Genomic DNA, 19,372 nt, shown 5'->3' with positions numbered 1-19,372 from the left:
GATTCTACCTCATTGTTTTCAGACGCTCCAAACTATCCTTCAGCATTGTATCCAACACATTGAACTCTGCCTGCGGATCCTGATCATTGCCAGCATTCTTCTTCCTCGAAAACCAATCCTGATCAATCAAGTGGTTATCCTCACCCCATTTTTCCAGCAATTCCTCGAAACTAGATGGAACTAGATCCTCACTCCTACAATTACTTCATATAAACATTACAAAAGCAAAAAAAATATATATATCAGATATATGAACACATATCACACCAAACAAAAAGTGCTGAGTTTCTAAGCAACCAAATGGTGAGTTACCTGAAATTTTCATCGGTGTCAGCTTGGCAGCCCAAAATGTTAGCGAAGATGATAGCGATATTGTCCTTAATAGAGTCCAGGGTTCGATTCAAGCATCTGAAAAGCGTAATGTGGGACGGCGATGATTCTCCGCACACAATTGCACACTGTTACACCAAAACAAACAATCGCCGATGTAAATGAAGTACAAAATGAAGTTAATCAGAGACAGATTCGAAATTAGACTTACCGCCATTGTAGGCTTTCTGTGAAGAGATTGAAGATTCTTGAGGAAGAAGATGTGGGATGTGGGATTGGTTTATTACTGAGCTTCAGATTCTTCTTCTTCTTCCTTCATCACCTTACTGACTGGTTGAGCTTCGGATTATATTCTACTCCATGCGACGCCGTTTAGAGAGAGAGAGAGAGAGAGAGAGAGAGAGCCCTAGCCGGCGGCGTTGGTGTTCGCCAAAACGATACTGACCTTTGGATCCACTCCGATATATTAATCCGTGCGAGTCTGCAACATCAATTTTTACCCTTTTGGTTTCACTTTCACTTTCACTTTGTTTATTTTTAAAGTAAAAAAGAAAATGATAGTATGATATACAATTGTTATTGTGTCAGTCGGGTTAAAATAAAGAGTAACTTTGTGTCGGATTCAAATCATGTCAGTTGAATTCATAGGCTTACTCTTTCTCGTAAGATGTCTCACATCTAAGAATCAAATCGACTTGCAATATCTTAGATCAGACTATTATGTGATGGCCATAACTACGAAAATGTAAAAATAAAAAATAAAAATAATTATTCTTCACAGAATAAAAATTAACAAATATATTAGGCGAGCGACATATCTTACCACTTGCGTTCTACTTTTACCTACTTAAAAAGTAGAGAGCAAGTGTGAAGTGAAGGTCAAAATCACTCTCCTATGAAAAATAAGTATAATGCCATACAAATCTTGAAACTTTGTAGCAATGTTGCATGCGTCCATATGTGAACCTACTCCAAATTCAGAAATACAAAGAATCCCTATTACCCTACTCTAAACCTCATTACTCTCAAGGATAAGGTAAGTGCAATATTTTTCCTTCTTCACAGATTCATCTCCTGGACCCTTTTGCTTGTCTTCCTCCAAAGTTTGTGCCTCTGGCAGTCGAGGTCTTGTCGTGGTTTTGATACTTACCGGCATTACCAAACTTGAGAGGGACAACCTGCTTGATATATGCCATTCCAGGGAAGTGCCTTTTATCTTTTGGAAGTGATTGTAGCTGTGGAAGCCAGTAAGCTACATACTCACCTTCAGGATCATAATTCTGGGCCTGAAGAGATATAAGAGCATTTCTTAGGTACTTAAAGCATTCAGGAGCATTTCCTAGGAGCATAATGACTTGTATATCTGAAACCTCACAAGCACATTAGATTCATGCAGTCTTCTGTCAGACAGTAGTGAAAGAAAATAGTCACTATAGCTAATGTGTCCGTATTGTATTTCTTCCCTGTTAGAAGGAAGAATACCAATATTTTCTGCACTCCAGATTGACTCATAAATTTCAAGCATCTCTTCAGTATGCGTGGACATTCAAAGTGTGGTCTTACTTTAGTCTTTGTTAAAAATTAAAGGAAGTGATGTAGTAGTGTACTTACTTGTTTCGGAATGCTGAAGTAACGATCTTCCCTGGGGTCATTTCCAACTCCTAAACAAGATAAATACAATAGAATGATGATTAGTTTTATAATTCATGGTCATCCGAGTGTAGTTTAAAAGAAGAAGGTTAAGATGGTTGGTCATACATAGAGGAATACTAATCCAGGCAGCATTAAGAGAAACAATCATGAATATTGGTAAATGAAACGATGAACTTGAAATCACCTGCTCCATAGGTCCAATTACCATAATTGGAACAGGGCTCATAATCCAAAAGGCATGTCTCAAACCATTCAGCTCCCATGCGCCAGTCAATACCCATATCTCGAACCAAAAAGGAACATACAATCTGTACAATAATAGATGAACTATTAGTTAGCATCAAGACTAATTCAACATTCGCAGGTAATCATAACACTGAGACTGAAATAAGATGTTGTGATGTATTAATGCAGAAATCTACTGTATATAATGGCAACTTTACTTTGAATTACCTGTCTTCCCCTATTTGACATGAATCCAGTGGTTGACAGCTCTTTCATGTTCGCATCTATGAGTGGGTACCTAGAGGTTCAACAATCTATGTATATCAATATCAATGGCCGAGAATTACAACAGCCTAGTAGACAAAGAATTCTTCATTTCTATTTCAGATCATGCACACAGCACACACACATGTGAAACATCTAAATCTCTGGCAAAACAACGTACCCTGTATGTCCATCTCTCCAGGTCTCAAATAAAGTCTTTTCTTGGCTCCATCTATGCTCCAATTTTCTTGGGCCACCTTTAGCCAAGCAAAGATGAAAAAGAAAAAAGATGAAAGAGAAGTAATGTGAAGTGTAACTACAATAATATGTTAAAGCAAGTGATCACTTGTGCTACACAGCAATGAGCTGTTCGCTTAAAAGAAGTTACAGAACTGTACTTATTTTTCCCACTTCTTGATCCTTTTACATGATTGAATGTCAAAACAATAAACTAAAGTCTATCATTACCTGGATGGAAAAGAGAATTCCCATATTTTACTGATAGAAACCTGAAGTAATCCCTCCATATCAGTTCAAACAATACCCTGTCACATTTAACATAGATTAAAGAAAGAAAGATGATCTAAAGTTCAAAACAGCAGAGTGGTTTATAGTGTGTTAAATGGAATCTATATCACCACTCCAAGAGAGAGAGACATATTGACAGTTCAATAAATTTGTATCAAGACATTTCTACTTCCGTCAAACAAAAATTAATCATCAGTTATTAAATTGACAACACTAGAGTGAGAAAAGTGGCAGGTACTTTCTCATCCAAACAAGACGAGTACATTCTATTAGAGGGAGAAAGAGAATTACCAGTAAGTGGAATCATTTGCTTGCCTTTCTTTTTCATACCTCTTTACCTTAAGGAATAAATTAAAATCACATGCAAAAACTAGTCTCAGTTTGGCGTAATTTAGTCAAAAGAAGAAACTAAATCAAGGATTTCTACCTCTTCATGTACGAGACGAGGAGAAAGGCTTCCTGAAGCAAGCCAAGGAGAAAACTTTGTTGAATAATCAGGTCCTAACATCCCATTTCTGGTCTTTTTATATATACTTAGCAGATCCTGCAATGCATGATCATGAGATTAAGAAGAAGATCAAATTACTCAATAATCATTGTTCCTTTGGGTATGTAAGGTTTCTGGAGCATTAATAGATATAACTTATAGAGTTCTCTTGCCTTCTTCCAGAAATACTCATTTATTCTGCCCAATGCTGCACTTTCACCCCCAACAAACTTCATTCCTAAACTTACCTGCATCACATCGAGAGGAAACAAAAGGGAAAAATTGTCATTTTCATGTCTCAATTTCGCATTTAAAGAACTCACATTCTTCATAAACTAGAATCCATGTACATTTTTGTCTATACTGGATCACACCTACATTTTGATGTTGAAGTCCAAACTGATCTAATGAAGGAACACATCCCCAGTCCTCAATGCTGGGTGCTGGCCCCAGAGATGCTGGCATTTTTATGCAGCCACGAACTGTGCATTTCGCTTCAACAGACTGCAAGTTGTTGCATCATCAATAACAGCTAGCAAAGAAAACCTCTATCACTTAATTGAATCAAAGTACAACGAACTAGACAGATATATCCATGCCTTGCGAAACTGAGTATAGACATCCGGTAAACAACTGATATCAAACGGGAGGTCCTCTATGTGGTACATAGTGGTGCCCCATATAAGTTGTAAATTGGGATTATTCGCAGGACTCTGTAACACCACTCGCCGCAGACCTTTGCTGACCAATTTTTCCACACTCAGCTCCTCACTGCAAGTTTCTTTTTGGGCATATACCTAAGTAGATTAGATTACATACCAACACTCGACTGCTTTAATAAGTTGAAAAATCATCACAGTGAAATCATTCTACTAAATCAAATAGTGTGGAAATCACTCAACTGTGTGAGCTCCGTAAGTTTTTGCAAGAGAAGGCAGAACCTCCTCAGGCTTCCCATATTGAATTAGCAAGTTAAGACCCCGCTTCGTTAGATTCTTCTTCAAGTCAAACAAGGATTCAACAAGAAATTGGGCTCTCAACGCTGCCAAACACCCAAATTGCACAACATTTTCAGCTCACATGATTCATATCACATTAAAAAGTAATGACATCAATGCTGAAACCAAAATGAGTAAATTTCAAGGACGAAACCGAAAGATGAAACAGTTTCGATAGATTAAAATTGGTACCTCCAGTTTTAGGAAAACCAAAGTAATAGGTAGAGCCAAAAAGCCTGGGATCGATGCAATAGACAGGCAAAACCTCCCGGGACGAAAGCCAAGCCTTATAGAGAGCCTCATTGTCCAGAACCCTCAGATCGTTTCGAAACCAAACAATGGCGACCCCATTGCCGTTTCTCTTAACGGAAGAGGAGGTGTACCTCTGAAAGGTTTGGTCCGAGACACGGTCCATTTCGTCCGGGTTCAGACCCGGAACCTTGTGGACTAAGACAGCGGGTTCCGGTCTGGAGCTGGAGCTCATGGCTTGGAAATGACAGATTTTTCTGGGTTTCAGATGTGGGATAAGAATGAGCTTTTTGAGAGAGTATGGAGCGAGCGAGGAGTGAAGAACAGCCATGGCATGGAGTTGGTTGCAGAGAGTTTTGAGCAGTTGGGAAGCTGACACGTGGCAGAGTGGAGAGTTTGGAACGTGGATGTTTGTTAGCCGTGGAGAGGGAAATGACAGTTATTTCCGTTAATAGAGGCGGTAGAAGTCTATATTTATTACGGCTTTCGCTCTGTTTCCGATTTCAAAACGTGAATGATCAGAAGCCTGTATTTGACGGTAAAATTTGGAGAAATTAACTATCATGAAACTTCTTCATTCATTCAAGTACCTATTCAAAATACAAAACTTAACAAACAGCATAAGTGAATGACTGGGATATGATACAGACAGGGCATTGCATTACAGGGCAGCTGAACTAGGCTGAAAGGAGACACGGAAAATGATCATTGATGCGCATAACAATGATATTATGACGAACTTGATCTTCTATGTTGCCGCAGTCGAACATCTGAATACATCTATTAGTCTGAAGATTAGGAAGAAATGCTCCTCCTGGCAGGCTATACTTTTACCTAAAAATCAATTTGGAATACTTGTCAAGCTCCTTAATGCAATCACTGTTCTAAAGATAAACCAAAGCACGACCCCTATCTCTTTCAGATCAAGTTATACAAGATCTAAGAACTGAACATTCTACAACACCATGGAAAGTCTGAAAAGCTTTAATCACCCTGTCTCAGTTCACAACAGATGCATATGTGATCAACTGAATGAAGAGAAGAGAAGATTGAACCAAGTTAAGTCACAAAAGAAGCAAATGAAACCAATTTTTTTACTGCCCTAAGATCTATATCCTAAGCCAATGCTTCTACTTAGTTGTATTAACAATCAATTAATAACCTAAGGAAACCAGCTATTTAAAGTTAATGGGAGAAAACAAGACAGCATACAAACAATCATAGAAAAGCAGACAAAGTCTTTTAGAACTCATATCTGTGGCATAAGAAGAAAACGATACCTATGTGGCAGTGTGCAGATCAGGAAAAGAAAGCTAGCGATGATAGTTCTGACCTTTCAGAATGGTCCATGACCTGAAGTTAACCAATAAACATGCCAGCATTTTATTAAACAGGAACCCCATGATATGGGAGTCAACATATGCAGCAACAGATCCAAGTACTGTTACCTATATAGTTGTTCTACAAGCACAAGTATAGCAATTTGATGATTCAATACCATAGAAGACAACTTGATAGATATGTTAGCTCGCTCTCGCAATTGTTTTCCATGTCCATAAGGTCCACCAACACAGAATGATAGTCTTGAAGCTCCCTACAGAATAGCAAGGGGGGAAAAAAGGCCTATAAAACAAGGTTCCTAAGAAAATGTCCTGCTAAGCATGCCAGGTCAACATACATTGAGAATGGAAACTTTTCAAGTATACAAAAAGAAAACATTCTTGAAAATCACTAATGACAGATATTTCATACCGTATTCCCTGCATCTCCGATCAGCTCAGCCATCTGCATGGAACCTATGTCTTTCCCACGCTCATCCAACAGCACCACCTATGACCACAAGATTGATGATGTAGAAACAAGTATGATCGTTTTAGCTTATATGTCATAGCAGTTTTCAAGAATAACACAGAAATGGAATGGCCCCAGTTTCATTTTACAAAGCATCTGAGAAAGGAACCTTTAGTAAAAGAAATTCAACCTTTTAACATAATTTAAGTTGGAAATTTTGTTTTCTCGAATTCTACATGAATTGTTGCAATGAGGTGGACATATAAATTTATGTGTTGAAAGGGTAGTAGAGCTTGGTTGGTTTGGGCTCAGTAGAAGACCTAGTCAAGGGTAATAGTAGGACAATGGAGTAATACAGCAACACAAATTTATTTGACAAATCGTATGCTGAGACCGTACCCAATCATCGGACCTGATAAGATCCATGACAGCACCGTCTTCATGATCTACCTGAGCCCTCCAATCACTAAAAACCACAAACGATAACCATTGAAACTCTAAAAACATGTAAGATCAAATGAAATCACATATGATTATTTCCTCCATGTGTCCATTACTTTATCACTTTCTTAACATCAACTTCACTGAAAAGAGGCCTATAATATCTATGATACAGATTAGATATCTGTTTAACTGCAAGGATTATGATGATTGTAGATCTAAAGAGACGGAAAGTACCTTGCATTCTTAGGATTGTTCTTTATGTGAACATCCTCAACACTGCAGTATAACTTAAGCCTTTGAATGTAGTCATCCACAACGAGTTGTACACCTTGTGATCTCTTTTTCCCCACCGATATTATGCGAATAGGAAGTGCTCTCTGCCAAACACAAGTCACATTTAGTGAAACAAAAACTAGTAACCAACAGATACTAGGATTAACAGGACTGAGATGGAGATAGCTCACCACTGCTTGACCTGTGTACTTGCAACCTTTACCTGAAATCCGAAACAAAATCAAGTTTGTAAATGCCAAACTCATAAAGTATATGAGGAAGGATAGAGTTGATGCAAGGCTTTCGAGAAAACAGGAACCTGAATGAAGTGCAGAGAAATTGGTAGCAGAGGCACTAAGCACCACAACCATTTGTAACAACGAAAAAGAGGCAAAAACCGGTACTCAAAAGCTATAATTTCAACAATAACCCTGAAAAAAAGGAAGGGTGTAAGATCAAATATGGACATAACACATATCATCATAAAGTAATTGATGATTAGCTTAATATCAATCCTAGTTTAACATGGATACAAACAGTAAATCAATACTAGTGACTTAATGAATAGTGTATCAATTCATTAAGGATAGTAATCTATTGCTTAGTCTACAAGGAAGGCTACAAGTTGTGATACATTAAGAATCTAACTAGGAAACCTAAACCGATATGGATAGCTTTAATGGGAAGCTTCTTGAGGTTTAAGTCACCTATATATACAGATGAATTGGTCCCTGATTACTACCGACGTTTTGCATATTGTTCTGTCCATTGAGAAGCAAGTTGGTAAGTAACAGAAGGCTATATTCAGTGTTCGTGTTTGCAGTTGCATAAGATGGAATCCATGCCAGTAATTGCTGAAGGTAAGCCTTAATCCCTTTTATGATTGTGTGCATATGTTGTGAGCATGTATATGGTTATTTTACAATTGGTATCAGAGCATAGGCTCACAAGTATCAAAATCGTTTTAGGGTTTTGCAAAACAAACACAAAAAAAAAAAAAAAAAAAAAAGGGTTTTTGCTTTACGGACCAAGTCACTGATCAGGTAACTGACCATGTAACTGGTCATGTAACTGATCAAGGTAAGTTACTTAAGTCAATTGCTGCATCTGGTTAAATATCAAGTTCACGCTTCCGCTGTGATTTTTAGCAGCAAATTGGGGAAAAAGCAAAAACAGGTTTTTCTGTGAAATTGATTTCGATTCATAGCATGATAATTGAATTTTGATTGTGCTCAAGAACACTAGTTGCATTCCCGGCGTGCGTTAGGTTAGAGTAGATGGTGACCGGATGAAATTTACAATTTCTTGATTGTTCTGTGGTTTCTTGGAATCGAAACAATTTTGATTGTGCTTGAATATGCATGATGAATTAATTGATGATATGGTATTGTATCTGTGATTGTGTAAAAATTGCATGAAGAACAAAAATCTCCCAGATTTTGTTTACACATTATTAAAATTGACAGATACGAGAGCTTAATTTTCTTACAAGGATGAATCTGGGTAGAATATAAAGTTAAAAGCTCATGGGTTTTGTGGTTTTCTGTTGGCATAAGTGATTATGATGCACAAAGCATTCTTCATTGATGTTGGCAGAAAACGATGATCAGGTAACTGACCAACTAGTCAGGTCACTGACCATGTAACTGGTCGGGTCACTGACCAAGTAACTGGTCAGGTCACTGACCATGTAACTGGTCAGGTCACTGACCATGTAACTGGCCAGGTCACTGACCATGTAACTGGCCAGGTCACTGACCATGTAACTGGCCAGGTCACTGACCAAGTAACTGGTCAGGTAACTAATCAAGTAACTGATCGAATAACAAAACTGAAATTGTGTTTTGTGTTTTAAAACTATGCCTCAGTTTTATCTTCCAAAGAAGTGGTCAAGTATGGTTTTAGAATACAAAACAGCAATATGCGTGCTTGATGAAAATAAATACGGATACTTAGAAATTTTTCTTCTGTCTAAAGATGTGGATAAATTTCTTTGGATAACTTGTTTTCATTGAACATGGTATATTGATAAAGAACTCCAGGATGTTATGCTTCTGCTCAAAAGTGTTGCTTAACATTATTTTTGGTTATGGACTGATATGAATGCAAGTATGGATTGTTTAGGTTTTCTGTATGTTCTTGTTTTGGTTGCTTAAAGCTAAATAAAACACAGAAAACTTAAAGTTATTTTCTTTACAAATTGAGAACTCACACGAATTTTTGTTTTGCTCCTTAGGTAACTCTTACATGAACTTGAACAGTGTCTTGATGCTAACTGGAACCAACTATAGAGCTTGGCTAGATTCTGTAGAAAACTATATGGGAATGCATGAGAATATAGACTATTGCTTTACTGAGGATAAGCCTATAGAGTTGAATGAAAAGAGCACCAAGAAAGAAACTGACCTTTACAAGAAGTGGCATAGATCCAATAGAATGGCTAAGAATCTCATTCGTACCTCTATGTCCAAGACTGTCAGGGGAAGTATAGAAGAACCTGAGCTAGCATCAGATTTTCTGGAACTCATAGGTGCTAAGTTTAAAGAAAGTGAAAAGGCAGAAGCAGCTAGACTAACCAAGGAGTTTCATGATTTGAAGTACATGGGTTCAGGGGGAGTTAGAGAACATATTATGAAGATGATCAATATAAATGGCAGACTCAGGGAGCTCTTGATGGGCGTTAGGGATGAGCAGGTAGTGCATTATGCACTTCATTCCTTGCCTAACAGTTTTAGTCATCTTAGGACCAGTTACAACTCTCAAAAGGGAAACTGGACTTTAGATGAACTTATATCCATCTGTGTTGATGAGGAAGCTAGGATCAAGGAAGAAAAAGAACCTGCTACAGCCATAAATCTCATAGAGAAGCCTAAGAAGAAAAAGCCCCAGAATAAGCTCAAGCCTACCAAAGCCATAACTAAGAGTTCAACAGCTGCAGTGGCCAAGGAAAACAGGCCATTTAGGTTCAAGTGCTACTTTTGCAAAAGAGTAGGACACATGAAAAAGGACTGCACTGGCTATAAAAATTGGTTAGCCAAAAAGGGTAAGATTTTTTCTAATACAGTTTTTTCTTTAGAAATTAATCTTATAAATATTGAACCACAGTCTTGGTGGATAGATTCAGGCTCACCTATTCATATTACTAATTCTTTGCAGGGATTCATAAGGAGCAGAATCCCAAAAAGTGATGAAGTGAACCTGTGTGTAGGCAATGGCATGAGAGTGGCAGTCAAGGCTATTGGAACCTTAAAGCTCGATCTAGGATTAGGAAAATTGTTAGTTTTGGATAATGTTTTTTATGTACCTTCCATGAGAAGGAATTTGGTTTCAGTTTCTCTTTTAGTAAAATCTGGTTGTAGACTTGTTATTGATAGTAATGGAATTCTTATTTCTAAAAATTCTGTTCAAATTGGTTCTGGTGTTATCTCGAATGATTATTTACAGTTAAGTTGTTCAATGGCTCAACAAGAAATTTTACTTGTTGAAGATAACACGAACAGTACTAGCACTTTAACAGGTGTTAAAAGAACCAAACTAAATGAAAAGTCTGCATTTTTATGGCAGAGAAGACTCGGCCATGTTTCAAAAGAGAGACTGAAAATTTTGGTGAAAAACAACATCCTAAATGAACTTGATTTTTCTGATCTAACAGACTGTGTTGAATGCTTTAAGGGAAAAATAACTAATACTAGAAAGAAGACTGCATATAGAAGCCAAAATTTATTAGAACTCATACACACTGATATATGTGGACCATTTAGGCATCAAACTATCTGTGGGAATGTGTATTTTATCACATTCATTGATGACTTTTCTAGATACAGTTATATTTATCTACTTTCAGAAAAGGCACAAGCATTGAAAGCCTTTCAAATCTTTAAGTCTGAGGTAGAAAATCAACTAGAAAAGAAAATCAAAACAGTAAGGTCAGATAGAGGGGGAGAGTTCTATGGAAAGCACACTGAATCCGGCCAACAAAAGGGTCCATTTGCCTTGTTTTTGCAAGACAATGGAATTAAAGCTCAATACACAACACCCTATAATCCACAACAGAATGGTGTTGCAGAGAGAAAGAATAGGACTCTTTTGAACATGGTTAGATGCATGATGTGTACAACTGGTTTGCCTAAATTTCTGTGGGGTGAGGCTTTAAAAACTGCAAATTATATTTGCAATAGAACACCTAGCAAAGCCATAGAAAATACTGCTTTTGAGCTTTGGTGTGGCAGGAAACCTAGTCTTCATCACTGTCATGTTTGGGGATGTCATGCAGAAGCTAGGATTTATAATCCAAGCTTGAATAAACTTGACCCCAAAACTGTGAGTTGCTATTTTGTAGGTTATCCAGATAAATCTAAAGGCTATAAGTTATATTCTGCTCATCATTCACCTAGAATTTTTGAAACACATCAAGTAAAGTTTCTAAGTGAAAAAGTTCACAATACAAACCTTGAGGATTTAACCTCAGTTTTTGAGGAAATTGTGTCAGATGAGAATTTAAGTGTAGCATTGCCTTTAGAACAAGATGTAACTGATCATGTCACTGGTCACGTAACTGACTATGTCACTGACCAAGTAACTGTCCCTGGTCGAGTAACTGGTCAAGTGACTGACCATGTCACTGACCAAGTAACTGTCCCTGGTCGAGTAACTGACCAAGTCACTGACCATGTAACTGTACCTGATCAAGTCACTGCCCATGTCACTGCCCATGTCACTGACCATGTAACTACCCAAGTAACTGTACCTGGTCAAGTCACTGCCCATGTCACTGACCAAGTAACTGACCACGTAACTGGTCAAGTAACTGAACCTCAAAATCCTCCAGTAGCTCAACCTAGAAGATCACAGAGAGCAAGAAAACCAACTTATGGGGGGAAGAGAGTGACTACATTGTTTATCTACAAGAAGCAGAAATTGAAATGGACTGTGCAGAGGACAATGATCCAACTACATTTAATCAGGCCATTGAAAGTAGTGAATCTCATCAATGGCAGCTAGCAATGGAAGCAGAAATTAATTCCATGAGTCAAAATGCAGTTTGGGAATTAGTTGAACCTGACCCCAACCAGAAGCCTATAGGTTGTAAATGGGTTTTCAAAACCAAAAGAGATGCAAATGGCAATGTAGAGAGACATAAAGCAAGATTAGTTGCCAAGGGTTTTACACAGAAGGAGGGCATTGACTTTACTGAGACTTTTTCTCCAGTTTCTACAAAAGACTCGTTTAGGATAATCATGGCTTTAGTGGCTCATTTTGATATGGAGCTGCACCAGATGGATGTTAAAACAGCTTTCTTGAATGGCGAACTAGATGAAGTGATTTATATGAGGCAGCCAGAAGGGTTTGTACAAGCTGGAAGTGAAAACTTAGTGTGTAAGTTAAGAAAATCAATTTATGGCCTAAAACAAGCTTCTAGACAGTGGTACAAGAAATTTGATTCTGTGATTTCTACTTTTGGATTTACAGAAAATCTTGTTGATGAGTGTGTTTATTTGAAGACTGTTGGGAACAATTTTATTTTTCTGGTACTCTATGTGGATGATATACTTTTGGCTAGCAGTAACATTAAATTGCTTAAAGATACTAAGAGTTTTCTGTCAATGAATTTTGACATGAAAGACTTAGGAGAAGCATCCTATGTACTAGGTATTGAGATTAAAAAAGATAGGGCACAGAGACTACTTGGTTTGTCTCAACACAATTATATTACCAAAGTTTTAAAGAGGTTTGGTATGGAGAAGTGTGCAGCTGGAGAAGTTCCCATGTCCAAAGGAGATAAGTTAACCAAGAAGCAAAGTCCCAATAGTAATGTTGAAAAGGAAAATATGGAGTCAAAGCCTTATGCCAGACTTGTAGGAAGTCTCATGTATGCGCAAGTCTGCACTAGGCCAGACTTGTCTTTTGCAGTAGGGATTTTGTCAAGATTCCAATCTAATCCAGGCCATGAACATTGGGTAGCTGGGAAGAAAGTGTTGAGATACCTGCAGAGAACTAAAAGCCATATGCTAGTTTATAGGCAAGTGGAGGATCTGAAACTCATAGGATTCTCAGACTCGGATTTTGCAGGGAATTATCCAGACTCCAAGAAGTCGACTTGTGGATATGTGTTCATGCTTGCAGGAGGTGCTATTGCTTGGAAAACCATGAAACAAACACTTGTTTCAACTTCTACTATGCAAGCTGAATTTATTGCAGTATATGAAACTGTGTGTGAAGGACTTTGGATTAGGAATTTTCTCATGCAGACCAAAGTATTGAGTCACATTGTGGCTGGAACACTTGCGATTTATTGTGACAATGAGGCTGCAGTTTTCTTTAGCAAGAACAGTAAAAGGTCAAATAATTCCAAGCATATTGATCTAAAGTATTACAGTGTTAGAGAAAGAGTAAAGCATGGTGAAATAGCTGTTTTGAGTATTGACACAAATTCACAGCTAGCAGATCCTTTCACCAAGGCATTGTCAGTAGCAGCATTCCAGAAACATACAGCAAGCATTGGAATTTTAGCTAATATAGATGCTTAGGTTCAGTAGAGAGTTAGTCCAGTTGGAGCATTTAAAATTCTAAGGTTTTTTGAGTTCTTGTGTTTTAGTTGTGATCTTTTATTTTGTTTATCACAACTTGTTTGTAATGACAGATTTTATTATTAATAAATTTTGAGGTATTTTCAGATTTTGGTTATTACTGCAGTTTTTGTTGAATGTTCTGAAAATTATCGATTTTGTGTTTAAAGTTATACTTGCTATCAGATGGCTTAAATCATGTGAAGCATGATGTTAAGGTTCAAGCAATATCTTTAAGCCATCAGTGTTCAGTAAATTTGCTTGAGTTTTTGGTTTTAGAAACATAAAGTAGGACCTAATATATGTTTACTTGTTGATACACATTAACATATATTGTATCACTTCTGGTTTGACATATGTGGATTGCAGGAGCTTGTGTTTGTGGTTTTGAAACTCTGCATTTTTGTTAAAATGTATACTGTTTCTTGCTCTGCATAAGTAACTGTGATCTGACCATGTTGGAATGGATTTTCGATTTAAGTTTGTTATCTGGCGCGCACTTCAGTAAGTTAAGTAGGTTTTGATGTTCTCTGGTGCAAATCATCGAGCATGATATGTGTGAGTCCAAAGGGGAGATTGTAAGATCAAATATGGACATAACACATATCATCATAAAGTAATTGATGATTAGCTTAATATCAATCCTAGTTTAACATGGATACAAACAGTAAATCAATACTAGTGACTTAATGAATAGTGTATCAATTCATTAAGGATAGTAATCTATTGCTTAGTCTACAAGGAAGGCTACAAGTTGTGATACATTAAGAATCTAACTAGGAAACCTAAACCGATATGGATAGCTTTAATGGGAAGCTTCTTGAGGTTTAAGTCACCTATATATACAGATGAATTGGTCCCTGATTACTACCGACGTTTTGCATATTGTTCTGTCCATTGAGAAGCAAGTTGGTAAGTAACAGAAGGCTATATTCAGTGTTCGTGTTTGCAGTTGCATAAGATGGAATCCATGCCAGTAATTGCTGAAGGTAAGCCTTAATCCCTTTTATGATTGTGTGCATATGTTGTGAGCATGTATATGGTTATTTTACAAAGGGGACTATGTAAGACAGCGATAGAAGAATGTACTATATGCAAGCGTCCCTCGCTCAAAACCGTGAGCATTGTTCAATATTCTTTCATTTCATACAACACAAAATGCAGGTATCTGTTCAATATTCACAGGAACTGCCTCTAGCAATAGCAAATATTATAAATTACAATAATTTTGTATGCTTTCAAATAATCCATGCGTATATTACACCCCAATAATTGAAAGGCCAACTGGTCAGTGCCCACCATAATTAAGAATATAGAAACTAGAACACTGAAACCCGGACTTACCTCTCTTCTTTGGTAGCTTAGCTTTATTTGGCTCTACGAGTTGGCTTTTCGCCGCCGAGAATTGCTAAAGTGACTGCAAAATTTCACTTGGAATTTCCGGATTGCTCTTGTACGTTTGGAGCGTAGCCGTTGGAAACGCTTTTGGGTTGAACAAATTGGCCCAATGGACCATTGAAATAGGCCCAGCCTGACTGGTTCGGAGGAGAGAGTTCGACTCGGTTCTAGAACCTCCGGCTCTTGTCTAGATATAATATACTCCCACATCTAATAGATAGACGATTGTATTTTTGGGATTGGCAAAATGTCTGCTTACGATAACGTGGTGATTGGGAAGCTGAAGCTGAAAGGCAAAGACTTGAACGTGAAAGGTGGGATCAAAAAGAAGAAGACGAAGCACAGCAAACTCTACGAGTATGACCAAACTCTTCAAGCCTCAAAAGGTTGGTTGATGTCCTTAATTGACTCCTATTATATTGTTACTGATATATTTATTGAGATTTTATATATAATTCATTGGCCATTGTAATATTTATGGATTTAATAGGATTCCCTGTTCTTGTGCCGTGTTAACTTGAGATTTTAGGATGCACAATTGAATCTAAGGTTTTAGAAACGAGGAACTAATTTGGGTTTAGTATTAACATTTATAGGTAAACAAAGTTTCCAACAATTTGTTTAGTCTTGTATGTCTTGCTAATGGAGATTCAATACCTTGTTTTGGAGGGTGATATGATAGGTGGAGATGCAATAGATCGATTTGAGAATGATGGTGATGACGACATAGGGAAGGCTGGAGTTTTTGATCAGATGACACCGGCGGAGAGGCGATATCTCGAGCAGGCAGAGAGGCTTCAAGCTCAAAGGCTTGCCCAAATGGCCAAGAAATCGCATCGTGATCGGGTTCAGGAATTCAATCAGTATCTGGCTAACCTATCTGAGCATTACGACATCCCCAAAGTAGGCCCTGGTTAACATCCCGTCTGCATTTTCAGTTCGGCTGAAAATATTGTATTCTGATTATCAGAATTGGAAGTGAAAATTGCTTTGTCAAGAGATCTGTATGAGAAGTAAGGATTTGTTTAGGATGCTCAGTTGGCTCATGTTGATTACAACATGACATCTCTCTTGAGGAAAGATCATTATTCGCAATACTTAAATTGAAGAAAACAAACTACAAAACTAGATTGCGCAAGACTTATGGTCCTACAGATTCCATAGCAAAAATCGATAAAGTGAACTGCGTCTGCTTTAACATGTCGGTTATTATTTTGTAGCGACCACTGAATCCTACTGGACATATTATCTTCATGCTTTGCAGCTGAATGCAATGCAATTGTGAAAAAGCTTTAGTTTTATACACTGAATAACATTGATATCACCAGCATTGAAGCAGTTTTACATGGAGAATGATTCTTGATCACTTCAATTAGATTTACCTTGTCTTCTGAAAACAAACAGTGAACCTCTAGAGCCTTTCCCCAGCCTGATATTCTCATCTATATATGTGATCTGGAGTTTAACCTCACTTTCACCGCCATATCGAAAGTCCAAAGCTCCAACCTTCAATTCTGGTGGTTCAAAAATAACTTGAACCCATTTATCATCCAGAGCCTTCAACTTTCCTGCTCATGCAGATATGAGAGCACTCAATCTATGCAGAAATCAAATAGGAAAAGGACCAACATCAAATGTAGGAAACATGACGCTTCTATTTAGAGAATTTCATCTCTAGGTTAAACATTTGCCTCGGATTTACTGGCACAATGATCCTAGTTACTGAGCCTTTATCTGGCTATTCACTCGGAAAATCAAACTAGTAACTGAATCTACAAGGTTAGTTGAATGACATAATTACAAGCAGCCTACCTGTTAAAGAGACTTCTCCATCCAAGAACCCAAAAGCAGAGAAGGACACCTTGTTTTTAACAATGTCAGGAGCTTCAATAACTTGAATCATCTCCTTTGTTTTAAAAACAAGGCGGCCAAGTGTACTCCTATAGCCACCCCCAGGCGATGTTGGCACTGAACAGTACAGCACATCCCAATCTGCGAAAGTACCATGGATTAAAAGAATACCAGTAACAGAAAAATGCATACCCTGATTTTATTAGTAATGACCAGTACCATTTTGTTACTAACCAAATAGTTAGGCATACGTTTCAGAACAACTACCAATGGATAAAAAGAAGTTGAAGTCGGGCATGACTGAAAGGCATATGCATCATATATTAAACTGTTTGCACATGGAAGGGTTCATAAACACAGATATTTCAGAAGCTAGCCCTCCAAAGTTCCCAACTTTCTCTTCTACTCTTCTCCCACTAATTTGTATCAATTTAGAATCCTAGACAGTTATCAGTATTTATAGGCGGAATACATCTTTATAAAAGCAGCATATATACAGTAGACATAAAGTTACTTAGTCTTCCTTCAACGAAGAACTCCACACCTCAAGGGATTTTACCTCCGAAAATTAGAGGGCATTTCACTGGTTCACTAACACAGTAGTTCTGCAATGCCTCGGCCACTTGAGCCACATCCTTATGTTGTTCCTTTTCCAGCAAAACTCCTCTGTCCGAATCTATCACCTGATCATATATAATGACGCTAGTTATAAAAACCTTAGCAAAAAAAGTCATCAACATAATCCTCCTGATCTTCAAAAGCAGAATCATAACAACCTTGGAATTGAGTTTCCATAACTACCAACCTGAACAATACCCGCCATTTTAAACCTACATCTAATTTACATACCTAAGTAATTGACGAAAAGGGATTGAAGAGAGTTCATACCTTGGAGAGAATAGAAGCAGCGAGCTCGTCGGGACCGGTCCGTAATTCCGGGTTAGAGACCGAGACAGTAGCCGAGATTCTCAAAATTTTGCGGTTACGAGAATGAGAGTGAGGCGAAACAGCTAAACCCAAATTAGTGGGCTTTGCGCAGAGATTAGGGAACCTGGGTTTTGAGGGATCGGAGCCTCCTCTGAGTGTGGAGCACGATAAGGCTAGTGAAGAAGCGAGAGCAGCAGCCATGAAGTTGATGATGCTGAGCTTCCAAACCAGATTGGGTTTTGCAGGGGCAGAGTACATGATAATTGGTGAGATTATGCCACGTGGGCTTGCGGAATCAATGTCGGACCCGTGTGGCTTTGGCTATTGGTGGAGGTTAGGCCACGTCTGAAAACTTAAAATTCCTTAGCCTTATCTGATCGTTACAGTTATTAAACAAACCTCTTTTTTGGCGGGTAAAACTGATCTTTCTTTCTTCTTAACTAGTGTGTAAACCCTTGAGCTTCGTCAAAATAGAGTTTCCAACTTTAGGGGTTAAGAATTATATATGATTCTACACGTTACACTCTTTGATTGTTTTGTGATTTTATTAGAGAATTGTTTGAAGAAGGGGTACCAAATATTATGTTCGCATTGCATTGCCTTGCCTCAAACTTCGTTACTTAGTTGGTTTTGATTGAGAGATAATGATGTATTAACGTACAATTAGGAACTCATGCTCCTCATAATAAAGTTAATTAGTAAGATTGTTTTGTTCGAGATGAGAACGTTTTCACATGCTAAGTATAAATAACGACACGTTTGTAATCTTAGTAAATTTCAACTAGGAACTAAAATAGGTTAGATTCAATGTAATCAACATAGTGATTTGAGACGTACTTTTCACGTGCCATAAATATGTAACCATTGCTCATTGTCAATTTTAGTAAATTACTTTCAGTTTAATTCAATTAGTTCAAACGCTACACTTTTACTAAGTACGTTAGAGCTGAGTTATGTTGGGTTGGAGTTGATTTATAATAACATGGATTTTCAAATATTTTTCCTGGTTTGGCTGCTGACATTACCAACCTTCCTCTTCCATCTAAACAAGAGAAGGATATTTTAATTTGGGAAAAATCAAGCTCAGGTACTTTCTCTTTTTATGAGGGATATAATGTGGTTCGCCAATGTTTCGCTTCAGTTGCTGAATTCATTAATACTATATGGAGACACTTTATTCCTCCTCACTACTCCATGCTTGCCTGGCGTCTTTTCCATAATAGAATTCCTACCGATGAGCAACTTCAAAAAAGAGGCATCCCTATAGTTTCAGTCTGTCAGCTTTGCTCTTTCAGGTTTGATGAAGACTCCTCCCACTTGTTTGTTTCTTGTTCCTTTGCTCAACAGGTATGGCAATGGTTGGCATGTTGCTTTGGTTCCTCTTTGCC

At 37.7% G+C, this 19,372-nt stretch overlaps 5 protein-coding genes across 13 annotated transcripts in view; 1 reads left to right on the top strand and 4 right to left on the bottom strand.

Moving 5' to 3' along the window:
* LOC112169941 (pentatricopeptide repeat-containing protein At5g24830) overlaps positions 1-847 on the bottom strand; it is a 41,370-nt gene extending 40,523 nt beyond the window's left edge. For 4 of the 5 annotated variants that reach the window (XM_024307057.2, XM_024307054.2, XM_024307055.2 and 1 more), the window contains exons 1-3: positions 542-847; positions 313-458; positions 9-203 (exon numbers count right to left, since the gene is read on the bottom strand). In XM_024307057.2, the coding sequence (XP_024162825.1) occupies positions 9-203; positions 313-458; positions 542-547 (347 nt within the window). In that variant the 5' untranslated portion in view covers positions 548-847. The remainder of the gene's footprint in view (positions 1-8; positions 204-312; positions 459-541) is intronic. The other variant, XM_024307058.2, reaches the window with a different exon arrangement.
* A 256-nt stretch (positions 848-1,103) lies between these two features.
* LOC112172549 (cryptochrome DASH, chloroplastic/mitochondrial) lies at positions 1,104-5,260 on the bottom strand. Its single transcript, XM_024309942.2, has 13 exons — positions 4,678-5,260; positions 4,390-4,529; positions 4,087-4,284; positions 3,866-3,991; positions 3,661-3,735; positions 3,428-3,544; positions 3,292-3,338; positions 2,941-3,017; positions 2,654-2,729; positions 2,437-2,506; positions 2,168-2,291; positions 1,942-1,991; positions 1,104-1,616 (listed from the first exon to the last, which is right to left on the bottom strand). Exons 1-13 carry the CDS (start codon positions 5,063-5,065, stop codon positions 1,398-1,400), a joined length of 1,707 nt encoding a protein of 568 aa, XP_024165710.1. The 5' UTR covers positions 5,066-5,260; the 3' UTR covers positions 1,104-1,397.
* Positions 5,261-5,309: 49 nt separating this feature from the next.
* Positions 5,310-15,171, bottom strand: LOC112172551 (putative RNA methyltransferase At5g10620). 5 transcript variants are annotated; one of them, XM_040508804.1, is made up of 9 exons: positions 15,153-15,171; positions 7,562-7,653; positions 7,434-7,465; positions 7,204-7,346; positions 6,925-6,991; positions 6,487-6,564; positions 6,183-6,328; positions 6,015-6,087; positions 5,312-5,568 (listed from the first exon to the last, which is right to left on the bottom strand). In XM_040508804.1, exons 2-8 carry the CDS (start codon positions 7,611-7,613, stop codon positions 6,048-6,050), a joined length of 558 nt encoding a protein of 185 aa, XP_040364738.1. In that variant the 5' UTR covers positions 7,614-7,653; positions 15,153-15,171; the 3' UTR covers positions 5,312-5,568; positions 6,015-6,047. The 5 variants fall into 5 exon arrangements, with proteins under 5 accessions (XP_040364736.1, XP_040364739.1, XP_040364735.1 ...); XM_040508805.1 differs by lacking the exon at positions 15,153-15,171 and having other exon boundaries at positions 5,311-5,568; positions 7,437-7,465; XM_040508802.1 differs by lacking the exon at positions 15,153-15,171 and having other exon boundaries at positions 5,310-5,568; positions 7,437-7,666.
* A 243-nt stretch (positions 15,172-15,414) lies between these two features.
* LOC112172552 (protein FAM32A-like) lies at positions 15,415-16,264 on the top strand. Its single transcript, XM_024309945.2, has 2 exons — positions 15,415-15,592; positions 15,889-16,264. Exons 1-2 carry the CDS (start codon positions 15,454-15,456, stop codon positions 16,122-16,124), a joined length of 375 nt encoding a protein of 124 aa, XP_024165713.1. The 5' UTR covers positions 15,415-15,453; the 3' UTR covers positions 16,125-16,264.
* A 98-nt stretch (positions 16,265-16,362) lies between these two features.
* Positions 16,363-18,257, bottom strand: LOC112172550 (probable plastid-lipid-associated protein 8, chloroplastic). The gene is made up of 4 exons (XM_024309943.2): positions 17,946-18,257; positions 17,617-17,740; positions 17,019-17,198; positions 16,363-16,774 (listed from the first exon to the last, which is right to left on the bottom strand). Exons 1-4 carry the CDS (start codon positions 18,240-18,242, stop codon positions 16,575-16,577), a joined length of 801 nt encoding a protein of 266 aa, XP_024165711.1. The 5' UTR covers positions 18,243-18,257; the 3' UTR covers positions 16,363-16,574.
* Between the last annotated feature and the right edge of the window lie 1,115 nt (positions 18,258-19,372).

Source organism: Rosa chinensis, chromosome 6 (assembly GCF_002994745.2).
Source record: "Rosa chinensis cultivar Old Blush chromosome 6, RchiOBHm-V2, whole genome shotgun sequence".
NCBI lineage: Eukaryota > Viridiplantae > Streptophyta > Magnoliopsida > Rosales > Rosaceae > Rosa > Rosa chinensis.
Note: the sequence above shows the minus strand (reverse complement) of the source record. Positions and strands in the feature narration are given on the sequence as shown.

Bases quoted from the DNA above. Each gene is read 5' to 3' on its own strand.
- LOC112172551 (XM_040508801.1), bottom strand. From the start codon at position 7,613: ATGGTTGTGGTGCTTAGTGCCTCTGCTACCAATTTCTCTGCACTTCAT. The intron at 7,347-7,433 runs GTGAGCTATCTC...TGTGTTTGGCAG, and splicing joins AGTACACAGGTCAAGCAGTG to AGAGCACTTCCTATTCGCAT. The intron at 6,088-6,182 runs GTAACAGTACTT...GGTTAACTTCAG, and splicing joins CTTGTAGAACAACTATATAG to GTCATGGACCATTCTGAAAG.
- LOC112172552 (XM_024309945.2), top strand. From the start codon at position 15,454: ATGTCTGCTTACGATAACGTGGTGATTGGGAAGCTGAAGCTGAAAGGC. The intron at 15,593-15,888 runs GTTGGTTGATGT...GTGATATGATAG, and splicing joins AACTCTTCAAGCCTCAAAAG to GTGGAGATGCAATAGATCGA.
- LOC112172550 (XM_024309943.2), bottom strand. From the start codon at position 18,242: ATGTACTCTGCCCCTGCAAAACCCAATCTGGTTTGGAAGCTCAGCATC. The intron at 17,741-17,945 runs GTATGAACTCTC...ATATATGATCAG, and splicing joins CTGCTTCTATTCTCTCCAAG to GTGATAGATTCGGACAGAGG. The intron at 16,775-17,018 runs GTAGGCTGCTTG...CTGCATGAGCAG, and splicing joins TGGAGAAGTCTCTTTAACAG to GAAAGTTGAAGGCTCTGGAT.
- LOC112172549 (XM_024309942.2), bottom strand. From the start codon at position 5,065: ATGGCTGTTCTTCACTCCTCGCTCGCTCCATACTCTCTCAAAAAGCTC. The intron at 3,992-4,086 runs GCATGGATATAT...AACAACTTGCAG, and splicing joins TCTATACTCAGTTTCGCAAG to TCTGTTGAAGCGAAATGCAC. The intron at 3,018-3,291 runs GTAATTCTCTTT...TAAATGTGACAG, and splicing joins GCAAATGATTCCACTTACTG to GGTATTGTTTGAACTGATAT.